The 22526-nt window shown below is 37.3% G+C and overlaps 1 protein-coding gene across 1 annotated transcript; it reads right to left on the reverse strand.

Moving 5' to 3' along the window:
* Positions 1-5: 5 nt before the first annotated feature.
* Positions 6-20119, reverse strand: LOC132271328 (disease resistance protein Roq1-like). Its single transcript, XM_059772676.1, has 2 exons — positions 19492-20119; positions 6-162 (listed from the first exon to the last, which is right to left on the reverse strand). The coding sequence occupies exons 1-2, from the start codon at positions 19989-19991 to the stop codon at positions 6-8; spliced, it is 657 nt and encodes a 218-aa protein (XP_059628659.1). The 5' UTR covers positions 19992-20119.
* Positions 20120-22526: the final 2407 nt, after the last annotated feature.

Raw genomic sequence — 22526 nt, forward strand, 5'->3', positions numbered from 1 at the left:
TATTCCTATAAAACGAACCTCATCCAACCCTCAGACAACAATGATTTCATTTTCTCCACACGAGACTCTGTTCCAACCAGATATTGGGCAGCAAGTGGAGATCTATGGTTCAGTTTATTGAAAATCTCTTCAACTATTTGTACAATACATTTTGACTCATGCCTGTAGAGTTAGAATCATGACTATGTGGTAAGTTGAGAACTTAAAATTCATAATAATGAAATGAAGAAATATTATTCAATGCTGGTTGATTTTTTATTGAATCTCCCCAACAGAAATATAAATGAACTGTAAAGAGAAACTGAAACAACTACATATCTAAGCATATTGACACACATTTATGACATTCTAGGCAAATGTGCTTTCCCAAAATACTATTTCAGCTAAAAGTAACAACTCAAAGAAAATAATCCTAAAAAGGATAGAATAACCAAGTCTTTCACCTCACATCTTAGAAGAAGTTCGGATTTCCTTTTCCATTCAACTTTTTTTCTTCCATTTATTTATTTGTTTATTTTTTATCAATGTTCTCATATTTCACCACTGAGTACATGCAGTTTACCTGTCCCACATGCACCAGACAATTACCAGGAAATTCTCTAAAGATGGCTCCAAGGAAATTCGAACTTCTTCTAAGATCTGAGGTAAAAGACTTGGTTATGCTTTCCTTTTTAGAATTATTTTCTTTGAGTTGTTACTTTTAGCTGAAATAGTATTTTGGGAAAGCACATTTGTTGCAAAATTACCAAAATAGCCCTATTTCATGTAAAAGAATTGAAAGATCTTTTTATATACCTGTTGAGTTTGCACCAGCTGAATGGCATGCTTTTGGATAAAATACAAGATTAACTAAATGTTGATCAAGAAATTGAAATGTAAATTGATTTCATAGAAGAGATAATTGAGTTCAAGTGACATGAAGAAATAGTATTTGTAAAGGAGCGATTTCGAACATGTGAAGAAAAAATAATTTACTATAGATATATCAAATCATTTGAGGCATGCATAGGACTGCTACAAACAAATAAAATATAGTTTTTGGTTTATACTATTTTGATTTTTTTCCCCCTTCTGATTTTACTTTCTTTTCAACACTCAGGCTGTCAACTGATTATATTTAAAACAGACTAATAGTCACAAGGCCTTGTCCAACATCGGATACTGTTAGCAGATATGATAGCCACGATTTATGGAATGACTTACCATATTAGCAGAGATTTGATTATGCTATAGAATATGCCATAAAATATGCTTTAAAATACGCTTTGATTTGATTTAGATTTGATTTAGTTTCCTTTCTTGTAATATGAGCATGTGCTCTTTTTATTTATAAATACCAGAGTTGTGAATGAGTGATTTATCTCATTTAAACCTTTGGCATATTTCTCTTCTTTTTCTTCTACTTATATTTTTACTTGTGAATTCAGTACCACCCATTCAGAAATGGTCTAAAGAGACATAGTAGTTTTTTTTTTAATGGTCTGAGGAGACATTGTTGATTCTTTCATCTACATTGTTTAAACATGTGTACGAAGAGAAATGGTCTTAGGTGACATTGTTGGTTGTTTACGGTCTGATGAGACATGATTGGTTGTTTATGGTCTAAGGAGACATTGTTGATTATTTATGATCTGAGGAGACATTGTTGATTTGTTGATCGGCACGACACTTCATTTGAGAGAAAATCTTCGCTAATCAGATTTGCACTCTACAACTTGTAGATTTTGAAGAAGGGAGCTAGCAAGATCGTGTTTCAAGATTCATCGTTCAAGTTGGGCTTCTTAGATATCCACGCACCAACTTGAGGGGGAGTGTTAGCAGATATGATAGCCACAATTTATGAAATGACTTACCATATTAGCAAAGATTTGATTATACTATAGATTATGCCATAAAATATGCTTTGATTTGATTTAGTTTCCTTTCTTGTAATATAAACATGTGCTCTTTTTATCTATAAATACTAGAGTTGTGAATGAGTAATTAATCTCATTCAAGTGTTTACACAATTTTCTCCTTCCTCTTTTCTTTCTTCTATATTGTAGGAGACATTGTTGGTTGTTTATGGTCTGATGGGACATGATTGGTTGTTTATGGTCTGAGGAGACATTGTTGATTTGTTGATCGGCACTTCATTTTAGAGAAAATCATCGCTAGTCAGATTTACACTCTGCAACTTGTAGATTTTGAAGAAGGGTGCAAGCAAGACCATGTTTAAAGATGCATTGTCCAAGTTGGGCATCTCAGATATCCATGCACCAAATTGAGGGGGAGTGTTAGCAGATATGATAGCCACGATTCATGGAATGACTTACCATATTAACAGAGATTTAATTATGCTACAGAATATGCTTTAATTTGATTTAGATTTGATTTAGTTTCCCTTCTTGTAATATGAGCATGTACTCTTTTTATCTATAAATACTAGAGTTGTGAATGAGTGATTAATCTCATTTAAGTCTTTACACAATTCTTTCCTTCTTCTTCTTTTTATATTTCTACTTATACGGATGGGAAGGGTGTTGGGCTTTATTTTAAATGTACTTTATGTACGGATGGGACCAGTCATGCTCTGCTATCAATTGTAGCAAGTCTGCTCTAACCATCCAATCTTAGCATCCCTGGGTTAGATTGTAGAGGTAAAATTGCCAAACTACCTCCTCTCTAATACAACTATTGTATGTATCATGCTAACCTAAGCAACTAAAATAAAAAGATAAAAATGGCCTTGCCCACTTACACCATTTCTCACCTCTCACATAGTACATGTTTGCGTATATGTAAAAACCTAAATGCAATGTTAATTATGGTGCGTATATATATAAGCCACAATACATACAATAGCCCAAAAACTTATGCATAATACTTGTGTCTGTTACAACAAATGTAGCGAACCCAAGATAAAACCAAAAATCACAACAGAAAAGTAAACACACCACACAAAGAACACAAAGATTTATACGTGATTCGACAACAACCTACGTCCACGGTGGAGATCCAGTGAAAGTATTCACTATGTTTAGAATCGTTACAAGTTTTCAGTCCATCACTCTGTTTCTATATGAATTTTAGTCTTTCTCTCTTACACCACTCCAAACCCTAAGCACCCTTATATATCGGGCTATAATAGACTAATTAGGGTCCACGACACATGAGAAAAAAATCGTCAAAATTTTTCCAACGCAACCTGGCACCAAATTCGGGCCACAACATCACAAATCTTCACTTTGGCTCGAATTACGCCAAGATCCACGATCTCCAGCTACTCCTTTCGCCTTCTCCATATGTCCCTAAGGGGTTGAGCAACTACAATTACCAATCAAGTCCAGACAGTGTCTGAACTTGAGTGCAGGAATGACCTAGTCATCATATATATTGGATTCTCTGTTATCCAATCTTCTTTATTGTAATAGCACCCTGTGTAACCACATCTCTGATGAAGTGAAACCTGACATCAATATGCTTGATCCTCTCATAGAACATCGGATTTTTAATCAGATGTATGGCACTCTGGATGTTGCAAAACACAGTCAAACCATCCTGTTGCAAGCCCAAATCACCAACCAAGCCTCTCAACCATGTAGCTTCCTTCACTGCCTCAGTAGCTGCCATGTACTCAGCCTCAGTAGTAGACAATGTAACTACGGGCTGCAAAGTCGCCTTCCAACCGATCACACTCCCATAAAGAGTGAAGACATACCCTGTCAAGGACCTCCTCGTGTCAAGATCTCCAGCATAATCCGAATCAACATATCCAGCAACACTCCCACATGTGTCGCTGCCTCTGTTATAGATTAACCTAACATCTGTAATGCCTCGCAAGTATCGTAATATCCACTTCATAGCCTACCAATAGACCTTCCCAGGTCTATCCATGTATCTGCTCACTACACTAACTTCATGTGAAATGTATGGCCTAGTATACATCATAGCATACATAAGACTACCAACTGCACTAGCATAAGGAACACGAGACATGTACTCCACCTCCTCCTCTGTCTATGGTGACAATCATACTGAAAGTCTAAAGTGGGCAGCCATTGGAGTACCCACAGGCTTTGATGCCTACATACCGAAGTGTTCCAGCACCTTCTAAATGTATTTCTTCTGTGACAAATACAATCTACCCGCTCCTCTGTCCCTATGAATTTCCAAACCCAATATCCTCTTTACAACACCAAGATCCTTCATCCTCTTTGAAGTTGAGCCTTCAACATGTTGATTTCAGACATGTTCTTGCAAGCTATCAACATGTCATCAACATACAGCAACAAGTACAAATACGAACCATCTGAGAGCTTCATGTGATGCACACAACTGTCAAACTTACTCTTACAGTAGCCATTCCTAACCATAAAGGTGTCAAATTGATTGTACCACTATCTAAGATTGCTTCAGCCCATACAAAGACTTTCTCAATAGGCAAACATGATCTTCCTTTCCTAGAATCTCAAACCCCTCAGGTTGATGCATATAAATCTGCTCTTCCAACTCACCATGTAAGAAAGCCGTCTTGACATCAAGTTGCTCAAACTCCAAGTCATATAGAATAACCATAGCAAGTAACACCCGGATTCAGCTATGTTTCACCATAGGGAGAAAATACTTCATTGAAGTCCACCCCTTCCATCTGTGTATAGCCCGTCGCCACAAAGCGTGCCTTGTACCTCGCATCTTCCGCCCCTGGAATTCCTTCCTTCTTGAAGACCCATTTACAAGTCTAATTCTTATGAAGATACTAATCTCCTCACTCATAGCAACAAACCACTGTGCTGACTCTCCACCAATGATGGCCTCATAATAAGTACATGGCTCATCAATATCCTCTGCCACACTAAGTGCATAAGTAACCAAATCAGCATATGAAAACTCATACTTCTCAGGTGGCCTAATATCCCTCCTAGGCCTGTCTTTAGCCACACTATACTGTTACAACCGTGCATCTCCCTCAACCCGAAACTGCACCTGCTTGTGAGTCGACCGAACATAACTATCCTCTAATTGAACCTCTACATGCTCTACCTACTCACTAACACCCTGAGCTCTCCCTGAATCAACTTCTTCCTTCTACGGAGTAAACATCGCAGGCTTATGAAAGGTCACATCCCAGCTAACAATGATCTTCTTTCCCGAAGCCTCTGGGCACCATAATCTATATCCCTGACCCCGAGCTGATAACCAAGAAATATGCATTTATTAGCCCTCGGTTCAAGCTTCCCCTCATTCACATAAGCATGCGCTGGACACCTAAATATTCTTAGATTACTGTAACTAGCAGGAGAACCAGACCATACCTCCTCTGGAGTCTTACAGTCGATAGCAGTCGATGGAGACCGGTTCACCAAGTAACTAGCTATAGAAATAGCTACAGCCCAAAACACTTTGTCTTACCCTGCATTGGACAACATACATCATGCCCTCTCCAATAACGTTCTGTTCATCCGTTCTGCAACTCCATTCTACTGCAAAGTCTTCCTCATTGTGTGGTGTCTCACAATCCCGTGAGTCTTGCAGAACTCTTTAAATTCTCCATCACAAAACTCCAAGCCATTGTCCGTCCTCAAGCGCTTGACCAGTTTTCCAGTCTGCTTCTCAATCAAGGTCTTTCACTTCGCTGCTTGAATGAAACAAAAGCCTCATTCTTATGCTTCAGAATATAAACCCAAACTTTTTGAGAAAAGTCATCAATCAGCGTCATCATATATCTGTCACCACCATGTGAAGTAACCTAAGAGGGACACAAAAGATCAGAATGAATATAATCCACCATACCCTAGGTGCTGTGAATTCCTGTACTGAACTTCACTTTGCACTGCTTCCCGAAGACACAATGCTCACAGAATCCAACTTCCCAGTTTTCTGATCACCAAGCAAACCCTGCTTACTCAAAACATCCATCCCCCTCTCACTCATATGCCCAAGCCGCATATGCCACAATCTGGTAGATTCCGAATCCGGATCCAAGGATGATATAACAATTGATCCCTTGATTGTGTTACCCTGCAGAGCATATAAACTATGTTTCTTCAGTCCCTTCATCACCACAAAAGCACCCTTTGAAACCCGAATGACTTCACCTCCAGCTTTATAAGTGCACCCGATGGAATCCAACGTACGCAAGGAAATCAAATTCTTTCTCAGTTCTGGTACATGGTTGACATCAGTCAGTGTCTTCACTATGTCGTCGTACATCTTGATTTGAACTGTACCAATACCTACAACCATGCATGCCACATCATTACCCATCAGAACTTCCCTTCCATCAATAGATTAATAAGAAGTAAATCAGTCCCTGTTTGGACAAGCATGAAACGAGCAACCCGAATCAAGAATTCACTCATCGCAAGAGCTGTCGACTGAAATTGTGAGAATGTTACCACCATCTGAATCATTACCCTCTGTAATAGCCACACTTTCAACTTCAGAGGATTTTCCCTTTCTCTTCTTTCGCTCCGGACAATCCTTTTTGAGGTGCCCTTCCTTGTAACAGATGTAGCATCTCAACACCTTCGTTTTGTTCTTAGACTTCGAACGACCTTTGCTGCCAGACCCTCCATTTTAATTTGTTCTCCCTCTAACAAATAACCCCTCTACCGAACTTTCTGTATTGCCCTCAAATGCCATTTTCTGCAACTCCTTGGAATTTAGAGATGCTTTCACGTCTTCCATGGACAAAGCAGTTCTGCCATACATCATTGTATCGACAAAGTTCTCATACGAGGGTGGTAGAGAACACAACAGAATAATAGCCTGATCTTCATCCTCAATCGTGACACCAATATCATTCAAGTCCATGATGATATTGTTTACCTTGTCAAGATGGTCTTTCAAAGACGAACCTTCGTGCATTTGAAGAGTGAACAACTGCTTCTTTGGATACAAACGATTTGCAAGAGATTTCATCATATAACGGGACTCCAACTTCTGCCATAGCCCATCCGTCGTAGTCTCTCCAGCAACTTCTTGCAAAACCTTGTTACTCAATCACAACAAAATCGTACTATATGTTTCCTCCATAACCTCATCTTTGTCTAATCTTTTCTGGCAGTGTATCCTTCCCCTTCAACGCCTTGGATAACCCTTGTTGAACCAACAGAGCATGTATCCTAACCCGCCACAGGTTAAAATCGTTTATGCCTTTAAACTTCTCGATTTCCAGAACTTGGACGCCATCCCTGCTTCGAACTAAAAGCTCTGATACTAGTTTGTTATGACAAACGTAGCGAACCTAAGATAGAACCAAGAACCACGACATTAAAGTAAACACACCACACAAAGAACACAAAGATTTATACGTGGTTCGGCAACAACTTGCGTCCACAGTGGAGATCTGGCAAAAGTCTTCACTATGTGTAAAATCGGATATTACAAGTTTTCTGTACGAATTTCAGAATCTCTCTCTTACACCACTCCAAACCCTAAGGGCCCTTATATATTGGGCTACAAGAGACTAATTAGGGTACGTAACCTATTTCCAAAAAACTCGTAAGCGGGTTGCAACGCAACTTGGCACCAAATTCGGGCCACAACATCATAGTGTCCTTCCCCACAAAATTAAAAATGAAATTGGCCCATTTTTAACGGGTTAGTGGGTATAACCTAGAAAGCATGAATACTTCTATGAAGGGTTTGTATCAGTGTTGTGTCCGTGTCATGACACTATACGAACACTCCTCGAACACCTACGTGTCCATAATTGAAAATTAAATTTTATTACTTTGGATACTTAGCCAAGAGTTCTGGATACTTTTCCTGTCACTTCTAGACACTTGACCGGGACTTTTTGACATTTTTAACACCAGTCTTGTATACACAAACACATGTAGTGTAACATGCCCGTGAATCTTGAAAATAATACGAACACATTCTAAAGTGTTCAACTTTTTTCTTTAATAAAAATTGAAATTATATACATGGTCACAAGTCAACCATAAAATGATACTTGTTCATTTAAAACCAAATATATTGTAATGCCAAGGCAGTGGAATACAATCATTACAATAAGAGCATTACTTAGTTCTCTAAATCATGTTAGAGCAACTCTTGGTATAGAAATTAGAAAAGAATTAAAGTTCTATAGTACTCTTACTCCACGCCGTAGCCATGCCCTGCTTTTTAAAAATTTAGCGTGTTGACGTATCGGTATTGTATCGTGCCTGTTTCTATGCTACCTAGGGTCATGTTTTGCAAACCGGCCGGTTCACAACGTGTTCTTATGGTCCCAATACCAAGACTCACTGGTATAACAGTAAGTGCCAGTATACACATCAGTACCGGCCGGTTTTCTAAGAATCAGCGGGTACTCAGGTTGTGCTGGATGGTATGACCAAGAATCAGCCAATTCTCTTTCAGAGCCGGGTGGTTCAACACTTACTTTAAAAAATTTGGATTACTATAACTAAGAAGTGTACTCTTTGAACTCCATGTGTATGTTGCTTTTATATGACTCCTTCACACCTACTTTTTTTTAAACTTTCGATGTGGGAAGCAGGCACCATAGAGACTACCATACTTACCAGGCGTCATGTTTGCACTTTGCATCGAACAATAGTTGTTTTAATTACATGCAAGCTGCATCTTTTGCTATGGTAATTACACAATTAATTCATTTATGCCATAAATTATGGTGATCCAGCCAAACAAACTTTCATACCTTCCTCATTATATAACACCATCATGTCAGATAAGATATTCATCAGTAACACTAAATTTACCTGAAGATTTTGTAGCAAGGTTTCCATGTATAATTGGAATTTCCAAACCCTTAGCTTCCAAATGATTTAAGAAAGTAGTTTTTGATATGGTTTAAAGAAAGCGACACTAATGCTTCGTTCGGTAAGAAGGAAAAAAAGTGGATGGAATGGAGAGAAGAAGGGATGGATGAGTCATACCTAGAGAAGACATTGTGTCCTTTCCTCTTTTTATTTTGTTGGATGGAAAAGAAGAGAAGGTGACAACTTACTTTGTTCGTTAGAAGAGAAGGAAAGAGAGAGTTTTAAATTGTTTTTACCATTATATCCATCACTATCTATATTATTGTAATTTAAGAAGGATAATATTGTAATTTAAAACTTTTATAATAGCCCCACTTGTCTTCCCTCATCTCTTCCATCCATATTTGGTGGGATGAAAATTTGTGAAGAAGGATGACTCATCTACCTTGTTATCCTTTCTCTCCTTGTCTCCTCTCTACCAAACGAAGGATATTTGTTTTTCCTTCTTATCTTCCCTCCACCCCTCTCCAAGTGTTTCATGGTGGTGGTGGAGGCTAGTACGCGGTCAAGTGCTTGGCCTTGAAAGACGCAAAAGAAGAAGTGGTGATGGTTTCGCTAGATAGAGAGAGAGAGTGGTGAGAAAGACACAAACAAAGAACCAGTGATGCGTAATAAGAAAAAGAAAGATTTTTGGATTCAGATGTGTGAAAATTTCATTGGACTGCATGTTAGGAAACCAATACTGATGATGCAAGATTCTGCAGCGACTTAGAACGACGTTGTAAGCTAGGAGAGAAGAGAAAAAGTGATCGGAAAAGGCACCAGTGTGGTAGCAGCCCAAAAGTCTCCGACGGTCAAGTTAGTGCAAGACCAGGAAGATGATTTTGTTAAGGATTTGTGTCGTACCTTTTGAATTGGCTAACCACCTTTTTATAGGGTAGGTTTTAGTATTTAACAAGGGAATTAATTTCACTTTACTTGTTCAATATGGATCGAAGAACTACTCTTTATCCACATCACCTTATAAGGTCTTTCGGTCAGACCTGAGGTGGCTATTTTTATAATAACCAACAATAATATTGCGTACTTGAACCTCAAACACTCCTTTCCGGATAACATCATCCTCCGTCGTGCAGAGCCTTACGAGAGGTCTTGCAACGCCCTTCAAGGCATCAAGACTTGTTTCTTTGAAACTATTTTTCGAATAGGGCATGCACTTCCCTTTGTTCAAATTTACCAAAGAAATATTTTGTGATGTTGTGGCCCGAGTTTGGTGCCAAGTCACATTGCGACCCGTTTGCTAAGCTTTGTGTGGTCCCAAGCCCACCAAAGCTCTAGGGGTTCAGGGCTTGACCCCGAGAAAATCTTTTTGACCCATTTTTCCTCATGGATAATGGACTCAAATTAGTATTATCTTGTAACCCGATATATATGGGTGTTTAGGGTTTGGAGTGGGTGTGAGAGAGACACTGAAATTCGTACAAAAATAGAGTGAGGGGCTAAAAACTTGTAATCTCTGATTTTACATAAGTGAAGACTTTCGTTGGATCTCCATCGTAGACATAGGTAGTTACCGAATCACGTATAGATTTTTGTGTTCTTTGTGTGGTGTGTTTATTTTTCTGTCGTGTTTCGTAATTGTTGCTTAGTTCGCTGCATTTGTCGTAACAAACTGGTATCAGAGCTTTCGGTTCGAAGTAGGGATGACATCCTAGTTTTCGGAAATCGAGAAGTTTAACGGCAGAAACGATTTCAACTTGTGGCAGGTTAGGATGCAGGCTCTGTTGGTTCAACAAGGATTATCCAAGGCGCTGAAGGGGGATGATGCACTTCCAGAAAAGATTAAGGACAAAGTTAAGGTTATAGAGAAAGCATACAGTACGAGACTCTGGGCGGACGACTCTTCAAACTCACCTCTCTACATATTTGCCTACTATCGCTTTTTTGTTGTGCTTGAGTAACGAGGTTCTGCGAGAAGTTGCTGGAGTGACTATGGCAGATTGGCTGTGGCAGAAGTTGGAGTCTCGGTATATGACGAAATCTTTTGCGAACCGCCTCTATCTAAAGAAGCAGTTGTTCACCCTTCAAATGCATGACGGTTCGTCTCTGGAAGACCATCTTGACGAGGTAAACAGGATCATCATGGACTTGAATAATATTGATGTCAACATAGAGGATGAAGATTAGGCTATTATTTTGTTGTGTTCTCTACCACCCTTATATGAGAACTTTGTCGATACAATGATGTATGACATAACTACTTTGTCCATGGAAGACGTGAAGGCAACTCTGAATTCCAAGGAGTTACAAAAAAAAGGGCGTTTGAGGGCAATACAGAAAGTTCAGCAGAGGGGCTGTTTAACAAGAGAGAGAACGAATCAAAAGACAGCATCTGGTAGCGAAGGTCGTTCTAAGTCTAAGAACAAAACGAAGGTGTTGAGATGCTACATTTGTCACAAGGAAGGGCACTTCAAAAAGATTATCCGGAGAGTAAGAAGGGAAAGAGAAAATCCTCTAAAGTTGAAAGTGTGGCTGTTACAGAGGGTAATGATTCAGATAGTGGTAACTGTTAGCCGAGATATAATAGGCGCAAATGATTGGATGTGACTTACCATATTATCTGAGATATAATAGCCACAAATCATGGATTTGACTTTATTTACACATATGTCTAGGCATAGAATATGCAATGATTTCATTTAGTTTCCTTTATTGTAATATTAACGTGTGCTCTTTTTAGTATATAAATATGAGAGTTGTGAATGAGTGAACATACATCTCATTTAAACTTGATACATATTTCTCTTCTCTTTCTTCTCTATTATATTTCTTCTTGGTATCAGAGCCAGGATGGTCCGACTACAATGAGGGCATTACAAGTTCGGCATCATCCATTCGAGAATGGTCCAAGGATACATCTCCCATCCGGGAGGTGTCAAGTAGACAGGGTTATCCGACCTCAATGAGGGCATTGCAAGTTCAAAACCACCCATTCGAAAATGGTCTGAGTCGTGATTTTTTTTTTTTTTTTTTTTTTTTTTATGGTCTGAGGAGACACTGTTGATTCTTTCATCTGCATTGTTTAAACATATGTATGAAGGGGAATGGTCTGAGGAGACATTGTTGATTCTTCTATCTACATATTTTAAACATGTGTATGAAGGGAAACGGTCAGAGGAGACATTGTTGATTGTTTACAGTCTGAGGAGACATGGTTGGTTGTTTTGGGTCTGACAAGACATTGTTGAATGTTTATAGTCTAAGGAGACACTTTGATTTGTTGATCGACACTTCATTTGACAGAAAAGCATCGCTAATCATATTTGCACGTGTTGGCAAGACCGTGTTTAAGGATGCATTGTCCAAGTTGGGCGTCTCAGACATCCACGCACCAACTTGAGGAGGAGTGTTTGCTGAGATATGATAGGCGCAAATGATGGGATGTGACTTACCATATTATCTAAGATATAATTGCCACAAATCACGGATTTGACTTTATTTACGCATATGTCTAGGCATAGAATATGCAATGATTTCATTTAGTTTCCTTTATTGTAATATTAACATGTGATCTTTTTAGGATATAACTATGAGAGTTGTGAATGAGTGTACATACATCTCATTCAAGCTTTTTACATATTTCTCTTCTCTTTCTTCTATATTATATTTCTTCTGTAACGTTCTCACAATTTCAGTCAGCAGCTCTTGCAATGAGTGGATTCTTGATTCGGGTTGCTCATTTCATGCTTGTCCAAACAAGGACTGGTTTACCTCTTATTGATCTATTGATGAAGGGGAAGTTCTGATGGAGAATGATGTAGCCTGCAGCCTACAAGGTTGTAGGTATCGGTCCAGTTCGAATCAAGATGCATGATGGGGTTGTGAGGACATTGACTAATGTCAGACATGTACCAAAACTGAGAAAGAATTTGATTTCTGATGAGTTCATGTTACATTTTTTATCCCCAAATTTATATTTGCTAGTGTCTTATTTTTATTTATTTTAGTTATTTAGTTGATTTTTATATTTGTTTGGTTTATTTGTAATGTCCACCAAAAAGAACTGAAAAAATTAATTAATTAGAACGAAATTGGCGGACAAGTGAAAGTAGGCTACAAGATGCAAGAGCATAGATAAGTTTTTCGGTCAACTTTTGACACAAGATTCTTGGAGCAGCATATGTTCATCAGTCAGCCTGCTTAATCAACCGTTCCACGTCATCAAGCCAGTCACCTCATCATACGGGCCCCACTACCTCGTCAACATTTTGCAGAAAGAAAGAAATATAAAAGGAAAGTGGAGAATAATGGAAATAAAGAATGAGAAAATATAAAGAATGGAAAGAATAATGGGAATGGAAAGAATCAAGAAAAATATTACTTGGGAGATTTTAACTATAAATTCCCCCCCTACAAGACTTGAAGAAGGAGCAGAGAAGAGAGCCACATAGTGGAGTCCGAGAAGGGGCTCCTGCCCCTTCAGTGTTTTTTTTTCTATTTTTTTTATTTTGTTTTTGTTTGTTTTCTTTTTCTTATTCGGGATTGATGTAATTACATTCAAGTAATATTTGTTTGATTGTATTTATAATTAGGGAAATTTATTCATGTGTGTGACAGTTGCATAATCTAAACAAAAAATATATCTTGAGTAAGCTCAAAATCATTCTTATAGTGACAATGAGAATGATGATTATGCAATGGTTTTCATGGCATGCAATGTAAGGATTTTGATAGGCCATGCCTAGGGAAGACGGACCGTACTACAACCTTAGAGTAATGTAATTATGTAGACGGCCCATGCCAACCGAAGATGGATTATGCTTAGTTTTTTTGTTATATGTGCATTTATCTTCTTGACGATAGTGTAGTCATCATGTATCTCTACATATCATAGTTATGCATACAATGAATTTTCCCATGTTAGATACAATTAGACATTGTTATGAGATTTGTGATGAAGTTAATTTCATATATTTTATCTTTTATTATTTTTTATTCTTTTTTTAATTAGTTTAAATCCATTTTCAAATCCACCCAATTTTTACTGTGTTAAGATTTAAATTAACTTGAATTCATATTAGTTTTTCATCAACGCATTCCCTTGGGTTCGACCCTGCTTATCACTGTACACTTTTAATAAAGTAATTGTAGGAGACAAATTATTTTTGTACAGAGTGTATTCACAACGATAACATCCGATAATACACGCCTATCAATTTCGCTAGGTACTCCATCGGGTGCACTTACAAGGCTGGAGATGGAGTCATTCGGGTTTCAAAGGGTGCTCTTGTGGTGATGAAAGGACTGAAGAAGCATGGTTTATATGCTCTGTAGGGTAGCATAGTCACGGGTCCAGTTGCTGTATCGTTTCAGATCCGAATTCAGATACTACCAGATTGTGGCATATGCGGCTTGGGCATATGAGTGAGAGGGGAATGGATGTTCTGAGTAAGCAGGGATTGCTTGGTGGTCAGAAAACTAGGAAGTTGGATTTCTGTGAGCATTGTGTCTTTGGAAACCAATGCAGAGTGAAGTTCAATACAGGAATTCACAAGACCAAGGGTACGGTAGATTATGTTCATTTTGATCTTTGGGTCCCTCTCAGGTTACTTCACATAGTGGTGGTAGATATATGATGCTACTGATTGATGACTTTTATAAAGTTTGGGTTTATATTCTGAAGCACCTGAATGAGGCTTTTGTTACATTCAAGCAGTGGAAGACCTTGATTGAGAAGCAGACTAGAAAACAAGTCAAGCACTTGAGGACAGATAATAGCTTGGAATTTTGTGATGGAGAATTTAATGAGTTCTGCAAGACTCACGGGATTGTGAGACACCACACAGTGAGGAACACTCCGCATCAGAATGGAGTTGCAGAGCGGATGAACATAACGCTATTGGAGAGGGCACGGTGTATGTTGTCTAATGCAAGGTTAGACAAAGCTTTTTAGGCTGAAGCTGTTTCTACAGTTAGTTACTTGGGGCCCGTTTACTAACGCTTTCACTTTCTTACTTTTACTTTCTTCAAAAGTAAAATCATAATTTTACTTTTTTGAGATGAAATAGAAAGTAAAATGATGTTTAATAAGAAGATTTTGTTTTTAATATTTTGAAAGTAAAAAATAGAAAGTAAGTTTAACAATTTTGATTTTAATTTTGTTTTCCTGTTATCTTTCTAAGTCAATGCTGGACTAAACTTGGTCTGCTCCGGCGAGCCATTATTCAATTGGGTCTCTCAACCCAGAAGCAAGGTGTAAATTGGGTCTTTCAACTGGCCTCAGCTCCTCCAATATTCAATTGGGTCTGGAGACCTCATGAACACAATTAAATCTCTATGAACTCTCTCCTTCTCTCTCTCTCTAAAACTGAATTTCGTAGAGCAAAATTGTAAAAATATAGTTAATGAACCAGAGATTCCCAAAGAACTACAAGTACTTTCTTGGATTCTGTTTAGAATTGAAAAAAAAACAAACAAACAAACAAACTTGTACACTATCAAGATTTTGCTGAGAAAACCATGTAATGCTGATAAATTTCGAACCAAACAAGCAATTAATCACAAAATATAGCTACAAACACAAAAATCGACCGAGCATCGTAATGAATCTCTATGCTCAAATGAACTCAGAACAGGGAATTTAGAGAAAGAGAGACTACTACAGAGAATCTCTGGTTTTTATACATTCAAATGACCTTCAATCTCACAGAACACAAACTCAGAGAGAGAAAAAGGGGATTTAGAGAGAGAAAGTACGAGTGAGTTTAGAGAGAGAAACTCGTCTCAGAGATCTCGTCCTTGTTCACTCTCGCCATGACACCAATGAACAGCACCAGAAGCAGAAACGAACACAGAGAAATCCACTTCTTAGAACCGCCATTGCCATTACACAGTCCCAGAGAGCCCCCTCTCTTTCTCTCCCTAAACTATCCTCGCTTTCTCCCTCTAAAATGGAACCAAAGAACAGATAGAGTGAGAATTAATAAAAAAGCAGTAGAGCAGAAATGGAGTCAAAGAAGTAAAAGGAAATCTATAGAGAGAGAGCGAACAAATCTGATAGCTACAGTAAAAGGAAGTAATTCCTTGTAACAGTACAGAAAATAGAGAAAGTGAGAATTTCTTACTTTCTTTTCTCTTCACAAAATTAGAAAGTACTTCCTTAAAGTAGAAAAGTAAAAATATTTTACTAAACATGATTTTCACTTTTGATTCCTATTTTAGGAATTGACAAAAGAAATCAGGAAGTAATTCCTGTTAGTAAACAGGCCATTGGTGAACCGGTCTCCATCGACTGCTATTGACTGGAAGACTCCAGAGGAGGTATAGTCTGGTTCTCCTGCTAGTTATAATAATCTGAGAATATTTGGTTGTCCAGCGTATGCTCATGTGAATGAGGGGAAGCTTGTACCGAGGGCTAAGAAATGCATATTTCTTGGTTATCAGCTTGGGTCAAGGGATACAAATTGCGGTGCCCAGAGGCTTCAGGAAAGAAGATACTTGTTAGCAGGGATGTGACCTTTCATGAGTCTATGATGCTTACTCCGCAGAAGGAGGTAGTTGATTCAGTAAAAGCTCAGGGTATCAGTGAGCAGGTGGAGCATGTAAAGGTTCAGTTAGAGGATAATTTTGATCGGTACTCAGAAGCAGGTGCAGTTTTGGGCTAAGGGAGATGCACAGTTGCAGCAGTATAGTGTGGCTAGAGACAGGCCTAGGAGGGAAGATGTGAGGTACAAGGCACGCTTTGTGGCGAAGGCCTATACACAGAGGGAAGGGGTCGACTTCAATGGAGTGTTTTCTTTTGTGGTGAAACATAGCTCAATCTAGGGTGGACTTCAATGGAGTGTTTTCTCTTGTGGTGAAACATAGCTCAATCTGGGTGTTACTTGCTATGGTTGCTCTGTATGACTTGGAGCTTGAGCAACTTGATGTCAAGACTGCTTTCTTGCATGGTGAGTTGGAAGAGGAGATTTATATGCATTAGCCTTAGGGGTTTGAGATTTTGGGAAAGGAAGATTATGTTTGCCTACTGAATAAGTCCTTGTATGGGTTGAAGAAGTCTCCTAGACAATGGTACAAACGATTTGACACCTTTATGGTTGGGAATGGCTATTGTAGGAGTATATTACAAGAAGCTTTCAGATGGTTCGTATTTGTACTTGTTGCTATATGTTGATGACATGTTGATAGCTTGCAATCTGAAATTAACACGTTGAAGGCTGAGCTTATTGGTGAATTTGAGATGAAGGATCTTGGTGTTGCAAAGAGGATATTGGGTATGGAAATTCATAGGGATAGAAGAGCGGGCAGATTGTATTTGTCACAGAAGAAATACATTGAGAAGGTGCTGGAACGCTTCAGTATGCAAGCATCAAAGCTTGTGAGTACTCCATTGGTTGCCCACTTTAGACTTTCAGCACGATTGTCACCATAGACCGAAGAGAAGGTGGAGAACATGTCTCGTGTTCCTTATGCTAGTGCAGTTGGTAGCCTTATGTATGCTATGGTGTGAACTAGGCCAAACATTTCACATGTTGTTGGTGGTGGCCTTCACTGTCCAAGCGCAAGGGGTGTTGACCTCCTTCTCCGAGATGGGCTCCGAATCGTAACTGAACCATCGTTTTTCTAGGAAACTAGTACGTTCTCACAGATGGCGCCAATTGATGATGCAAGATTCTGCGGTGACCAGAAACGACATCGTAACTTGCGAGAGAAGAGAAAAAGTGATCAAAAAAGGCACCAGTGTGGTGCCAGCCCAAGAGTCTCCAACGGTCATGTTAGTACAAGACCAAGAAAATGAATAGACTCTGTTAGGGATTTGTGTCGTACCTTTTGAATTAGTTGACCACCTTTTTATAGGGTAAGTTGTAGTATTTAACAATAGAATTAATTTTCCTTTCCTTGTTCAATATGAATCGAAGAACTACTCTTTATCCACATCGCCTTATTAATTGTAGCTTATCCGACTTTTTGGCTTCCGTATCTGTTAGACTCCTTGTTAGATTGCAGAGTCCGTACCAAATACCAATATTATTAGTAATTTATATTAGGCTGTCTTCTTCTAGTTATTATTTAGTTTTTCTTTCCCTAGTTCTAATTATTATTTAGTTGATTTAGGTAACATGTATTTTCTTATTTATTTCCTTATTTTTCCTATATATTGATGATATCGTAATAGAATTAGGGTATCAAATTGAATGAATGAAAAAGTTAAGAACTTTGGTGGCCCAACCCCCAATTCAAAGGATTATTAGTGGCTAATCCCCGATTCAAAGGATCATTGATGATTGATCTCCAATCAAAAGATCACTTTAGGGTCTAGAATCCTAACATCTTCGATCTGAGACCCCGCCAAAATTTATTTCTCTCTCTCTATTATTCTTCTTTCTTATCTTTGATTCTATTAGTGTTCTCAATATGTTGGTCAAGGAACTCGACAAAAAAGGTGCCGCTCTTACTACTAGGTGGGCGTGTTGTTTGCCAATTTTGAAGTGTTGTTTGCTAATTTCAAAGAGTTGATGCGTGATAGACAAACCACCAATGCCATTCTTTAAAAATCAAAGAGATGTTACAGAATAAGCAAGAGCCTCAACCTATTCTTGGTCATCCTCAACGTGACAACCGTGTTCTCCAAAATGACATCAACCTTAATCCACCTATACAACGTGATGACGATGTTGTTCTGCGGGCTGGTCCGATTATTCAAGGTCGGACTCTCCGAATCAATTTTCCAAAATTTGATGGCGCTGATCCTAAAGGTGGTTGTTTCAAGCTGAATAAAAACAGAAACTCAATGGTATTTTAGATGAGCAGATGGTTCCATTGGCTGTAGTGCACCTCCAAGGAGATTCTATTTCTTGGTATTGTTAGATCCCTCGGTATTCTGACTTGGCAACAATTTTCTCGTGCAATATGCACTCGCTTTGGGTCTCGACAACATATTAACCCTTATAGTTCACTAGCAAAGTCTCTCAAATGGGCATGGTTCGTGAATTTATTACTGAGTTGGAGTGACTTGCTAATATGGTTTCAGGTTTGCTGGCATCGCATCAAGTTAGTTTTTTTGTAGCTAGACTAGCCAAACTCTGTGTCAAGAAGACGCAATTTTTTTGCGTTCATTTGGTTCTTCCGAAGAGTTTAACTAAGGCATTTGAATTAGCACCGTGTCAAGAAGATGCAATTTGTTGCAACACCAGCCCATAATGTGACAATGTTTGCTTCTCAACCGTTCCTTTGATTCAAGGGGGTGGAATGTTAGGAAACCAATACCAATAATATTAGTAGTTTATATTAGGCCGTCTTCTTTCTAATTATTATTTTATTGATTGAGGTAATATGTATTTTCTTTTTTATTTCCTTATTTTTCCTATGTATTGATGCTATTGTAATAGAATTAACGTATTGAATTTAATGAATGGAAAGTTAATAACTTTGGTGGCTAATCCCCAATTCAAAGGACTAGTGGGGTTAATATTATTGATGATTGATCTCTAATCAAAATTACTTTTGGTCTAGAATCCTCATCACTTATAAGGACGATCTGATTTGTGAGGAACCCACTTATTAATGAAAAACCGAAATCAACCACTCAAATGATATATTAATGAGCATATACATGTTTATATACAAAATCCATCATTTCTCTCCTGGTAATCGGAATACCCACTTTTAATATTAAAAAAACATTGAAATTTGTTTTTTCACTTTTTTTCAATTATCCAAAACACGATATAATTACTAGATAAGTGAACTAAGGATGCGCTGAATTTGTGATAATTACCCGTTTGCTGTATCCCGAACACTATATCCGCTTATATTTGCTGCTTCCACCAGAGCTGTCTTCCACCTCAACACTTTCTCCATGTTCCCACTGAAATCTTTCTCATGAATCTCAAAGGCTGATCCAAAGCCCCCTGTTTGTTTCCGCACTTCCGAAGGATCCACATCATAGAACACTGGTACCACTGTCTGCCCCATAGTTTTCTTGCATTCAATGATTTTCACAAGTTCATCCAAACACCACTTGGAGGAAGCATAATTTCTGGAGAAGACGATGAGGGCGAACCTCGATTCTTCAATTGCTTTCAGAAGCGCCGGGGAAATATCTTCCCCTCTTCTGAGTTGTTGGTCGTCTTTGAAGGTGTAGATTCCTCTCTGAGACAAAGCAGCGAACAGGTGGTCTACAAAGTTCTTGCGGGTGTCTTCACCTCTGAAGCTCAAGAATACTTCAGAATTCCACTTAGAAGAGGAAGACAGTGTGTGTGCGCTCGTGGAAGCCATTAATTGGGAACCAAAAAGCTTTAGTGATTGTGTGAAGATTTTGAAGGGTAGAAGAAGGAACACTTCGAATGCTCTTCACTTTCTGCGAGGGATTGCTATGTTTTTGGAAAATGTAAACTGTAAAGCTATTCATTTTAAAGTCAATTTAGTATTGCCAAATGGCATTGTGCTCTTTTGTCTTGGTCAATTTTGGGTTTTCTGTGGGTCTCTCTTTGTCTCGGAGTGTGAAAGTCCATTGGAAAGGAAGACACTTTTGACTGAAAAGATGATCACCAAAATTTATTTTATATTAATTATCTAAAACAATATAAGGTTTACTTCTTGAGCAAACAACTCACTCTTTTACTCTCTTAATAATTTAAAAATATTGTAGGACATTTTGCTGTTACCATTAAAAAAAAACATGTGTTTGTCATTGGCACATGACTTGACTAAATTTAATAAATATTAAAATTATTCTTTATTAATTTTTAAAACGTCCTCCTCTTTTGTATATAAATTTCAAAATTAAGGATATAATAATAATTTTACATTAATTAAATTTTTATTATTTTTTTATTATAATAAAAGCATTTTAGTATTTTTATCACCCCATTGACATCAGCAATTTTCAAAACCTATAAGCAGTGATATGAATTATATGCATACCTGTTAAATGTTTGCCAACCATCATAAATTGATCAGTCTTTTTCTCTTAACTTTTTTTATTTATAATTTAATCTCTTCTTTTCCTTGTATTTGGTGTAACAGGAAACTTCCTCCTAATTATTCTAATATAAAGTGGAAAAGCACGAAACTTCTTTCTAATTCAGTGGATACAAATTGAAAAAACTGTGGATTCTCTCTTGGTGGTACTTGATGACATTTCTTTCCTCCTCTCGGTTTGTCCGAATTTGTCCCTCGCTTGGACCCTTAAAAAATGTAATGTTGTAGTTTACGTGGTAAGCAAAAAAACTATTAAAATCAAATATAGTGATTTGGACTGGAGTATTTGACCCCATAGTTATTAAATACTATTCTCCCTGTATTAATCCTCCCTTTTAATAGTCTTTCATTTGGTGAAAAACAAAAAAAAAAATTGAAAATACTTTTTGATGAATTAATTGTTAGGATATGTATGCCCGAGCATAGCAAATTCTAATTTTGGATTGTAAAAGTCATGATTTCTTATCTGGATATTATTATTAAAGTATTATACAATTGGTGAATGAAATGTATTATTTTTCGATTCATTATGGAATTGATTGTGTCCGCTTGATTACAAAATATATTTATATATGTATGTAATGACAATTAATACTATGTTATAAATTAGTAATCATAAATGGTTTAAAGTCGATAATTATGGATGGACATTTAATTAGTTAAGACTTAAACCGAGTCCACGATAGATTGAGATATATTGCGAGAGCTGTCGTATGCAGTTGCTCTCTATCACAGTCATGGTTTTTGACTCTCAAGCATGAGAGAAGTATAGACTCTTTTATTAATTAATAATTACTTTGATTTGTTCGGCGGATACCTCGGGATCCTTAGATCGATACTTTGGGTAGTTATGTAATTAATAATTAGAGGTCTATATTCTCAATATTTGCATCAGTGCTATTTGTATTTATTTTGTTTTGATTATGGTTGATCACAAATTAAATTTGAAGGCATTCGTATGTTTTAGACAAATGTTTTCTATATATATTTATTTAATAAATTATTATTATTTTTTGTCAAATAAATATTTTATTGTGATCGAGCAGGAAATAATCAAAGATAACAAAATAATTATATTAATTATGTTATCGGATTGATGACTTTAATTATCCGATAAATAATTAAGTATAGAGGGGTCAAAGTGCAACATTGACTTACAGGTTATTTACTATTTAATTGGAGTGCAATTAATTTCTTTTAGTGGAGTAGAAATTAATTTATGAATTAATTGAATTGGGTCCATGGTTTAATGGACCAGACCAATTATTAATTTATAGGAGCCAAGAAAATAGTAAGCCCAAAAGGATTCTCATCAATAGCCCAAGTTGATATTGGAGTCATGTTAGAATTAAGAAAGTTGAATTAGAGATGGAGAATGATTTATTATTTCCTTATTCTTATTTTTATTTTGCCTATATATATATGAGTTCATATATATTTTAGGTGTGACTTTTAAAACAAGAAAAAGGAATACACTTTCTCTCTCTAGATTTTAGGGTTTTGTTTTCTCTTCTAAAGGAGGCTACCACCAGCCTAGATTCCAAGGTCATTCATCAAGGCATATTGGTGATTCCTAAAGGGAAGATAATAATCAAAAAGAAGGAGAAAGGATCTTGCTAAAGGGATCTACAATAAGTGAGAACATTCACTTTAGAGGAAAGTTCAAAAGGTTTACTCAGACCTTTGATGTAAGTATTCAATCTGTTTATTGAATTATACATTATCTTTTATTTATCTTTGCATAAAACTTGTCTCTATGTGATGAGTCAAGATCCATGATTGCAAATCCCTCAAAAGTTTTAAAAACTTACACGTTTCCCAACAGTGGTA

The sequence above is a fragment of the Cornus florida genome, unplaced genomic scaffold (assembly GCF_030987335.1).
Source record: "Cornus florida cultivar Cherokee Brave unplaced genomic scaffold, ASM3098733v1 CherokeeBrave_3.0.0_Hap2_Chr08, whole genome shotgun sequence".
NCBI classification, from domain to species: Eukaryota; Viridiplantae; Streptophyta; class Magnoliopsida; order Cornales; family Cornaceae; genus Cornus; species Cornus florida.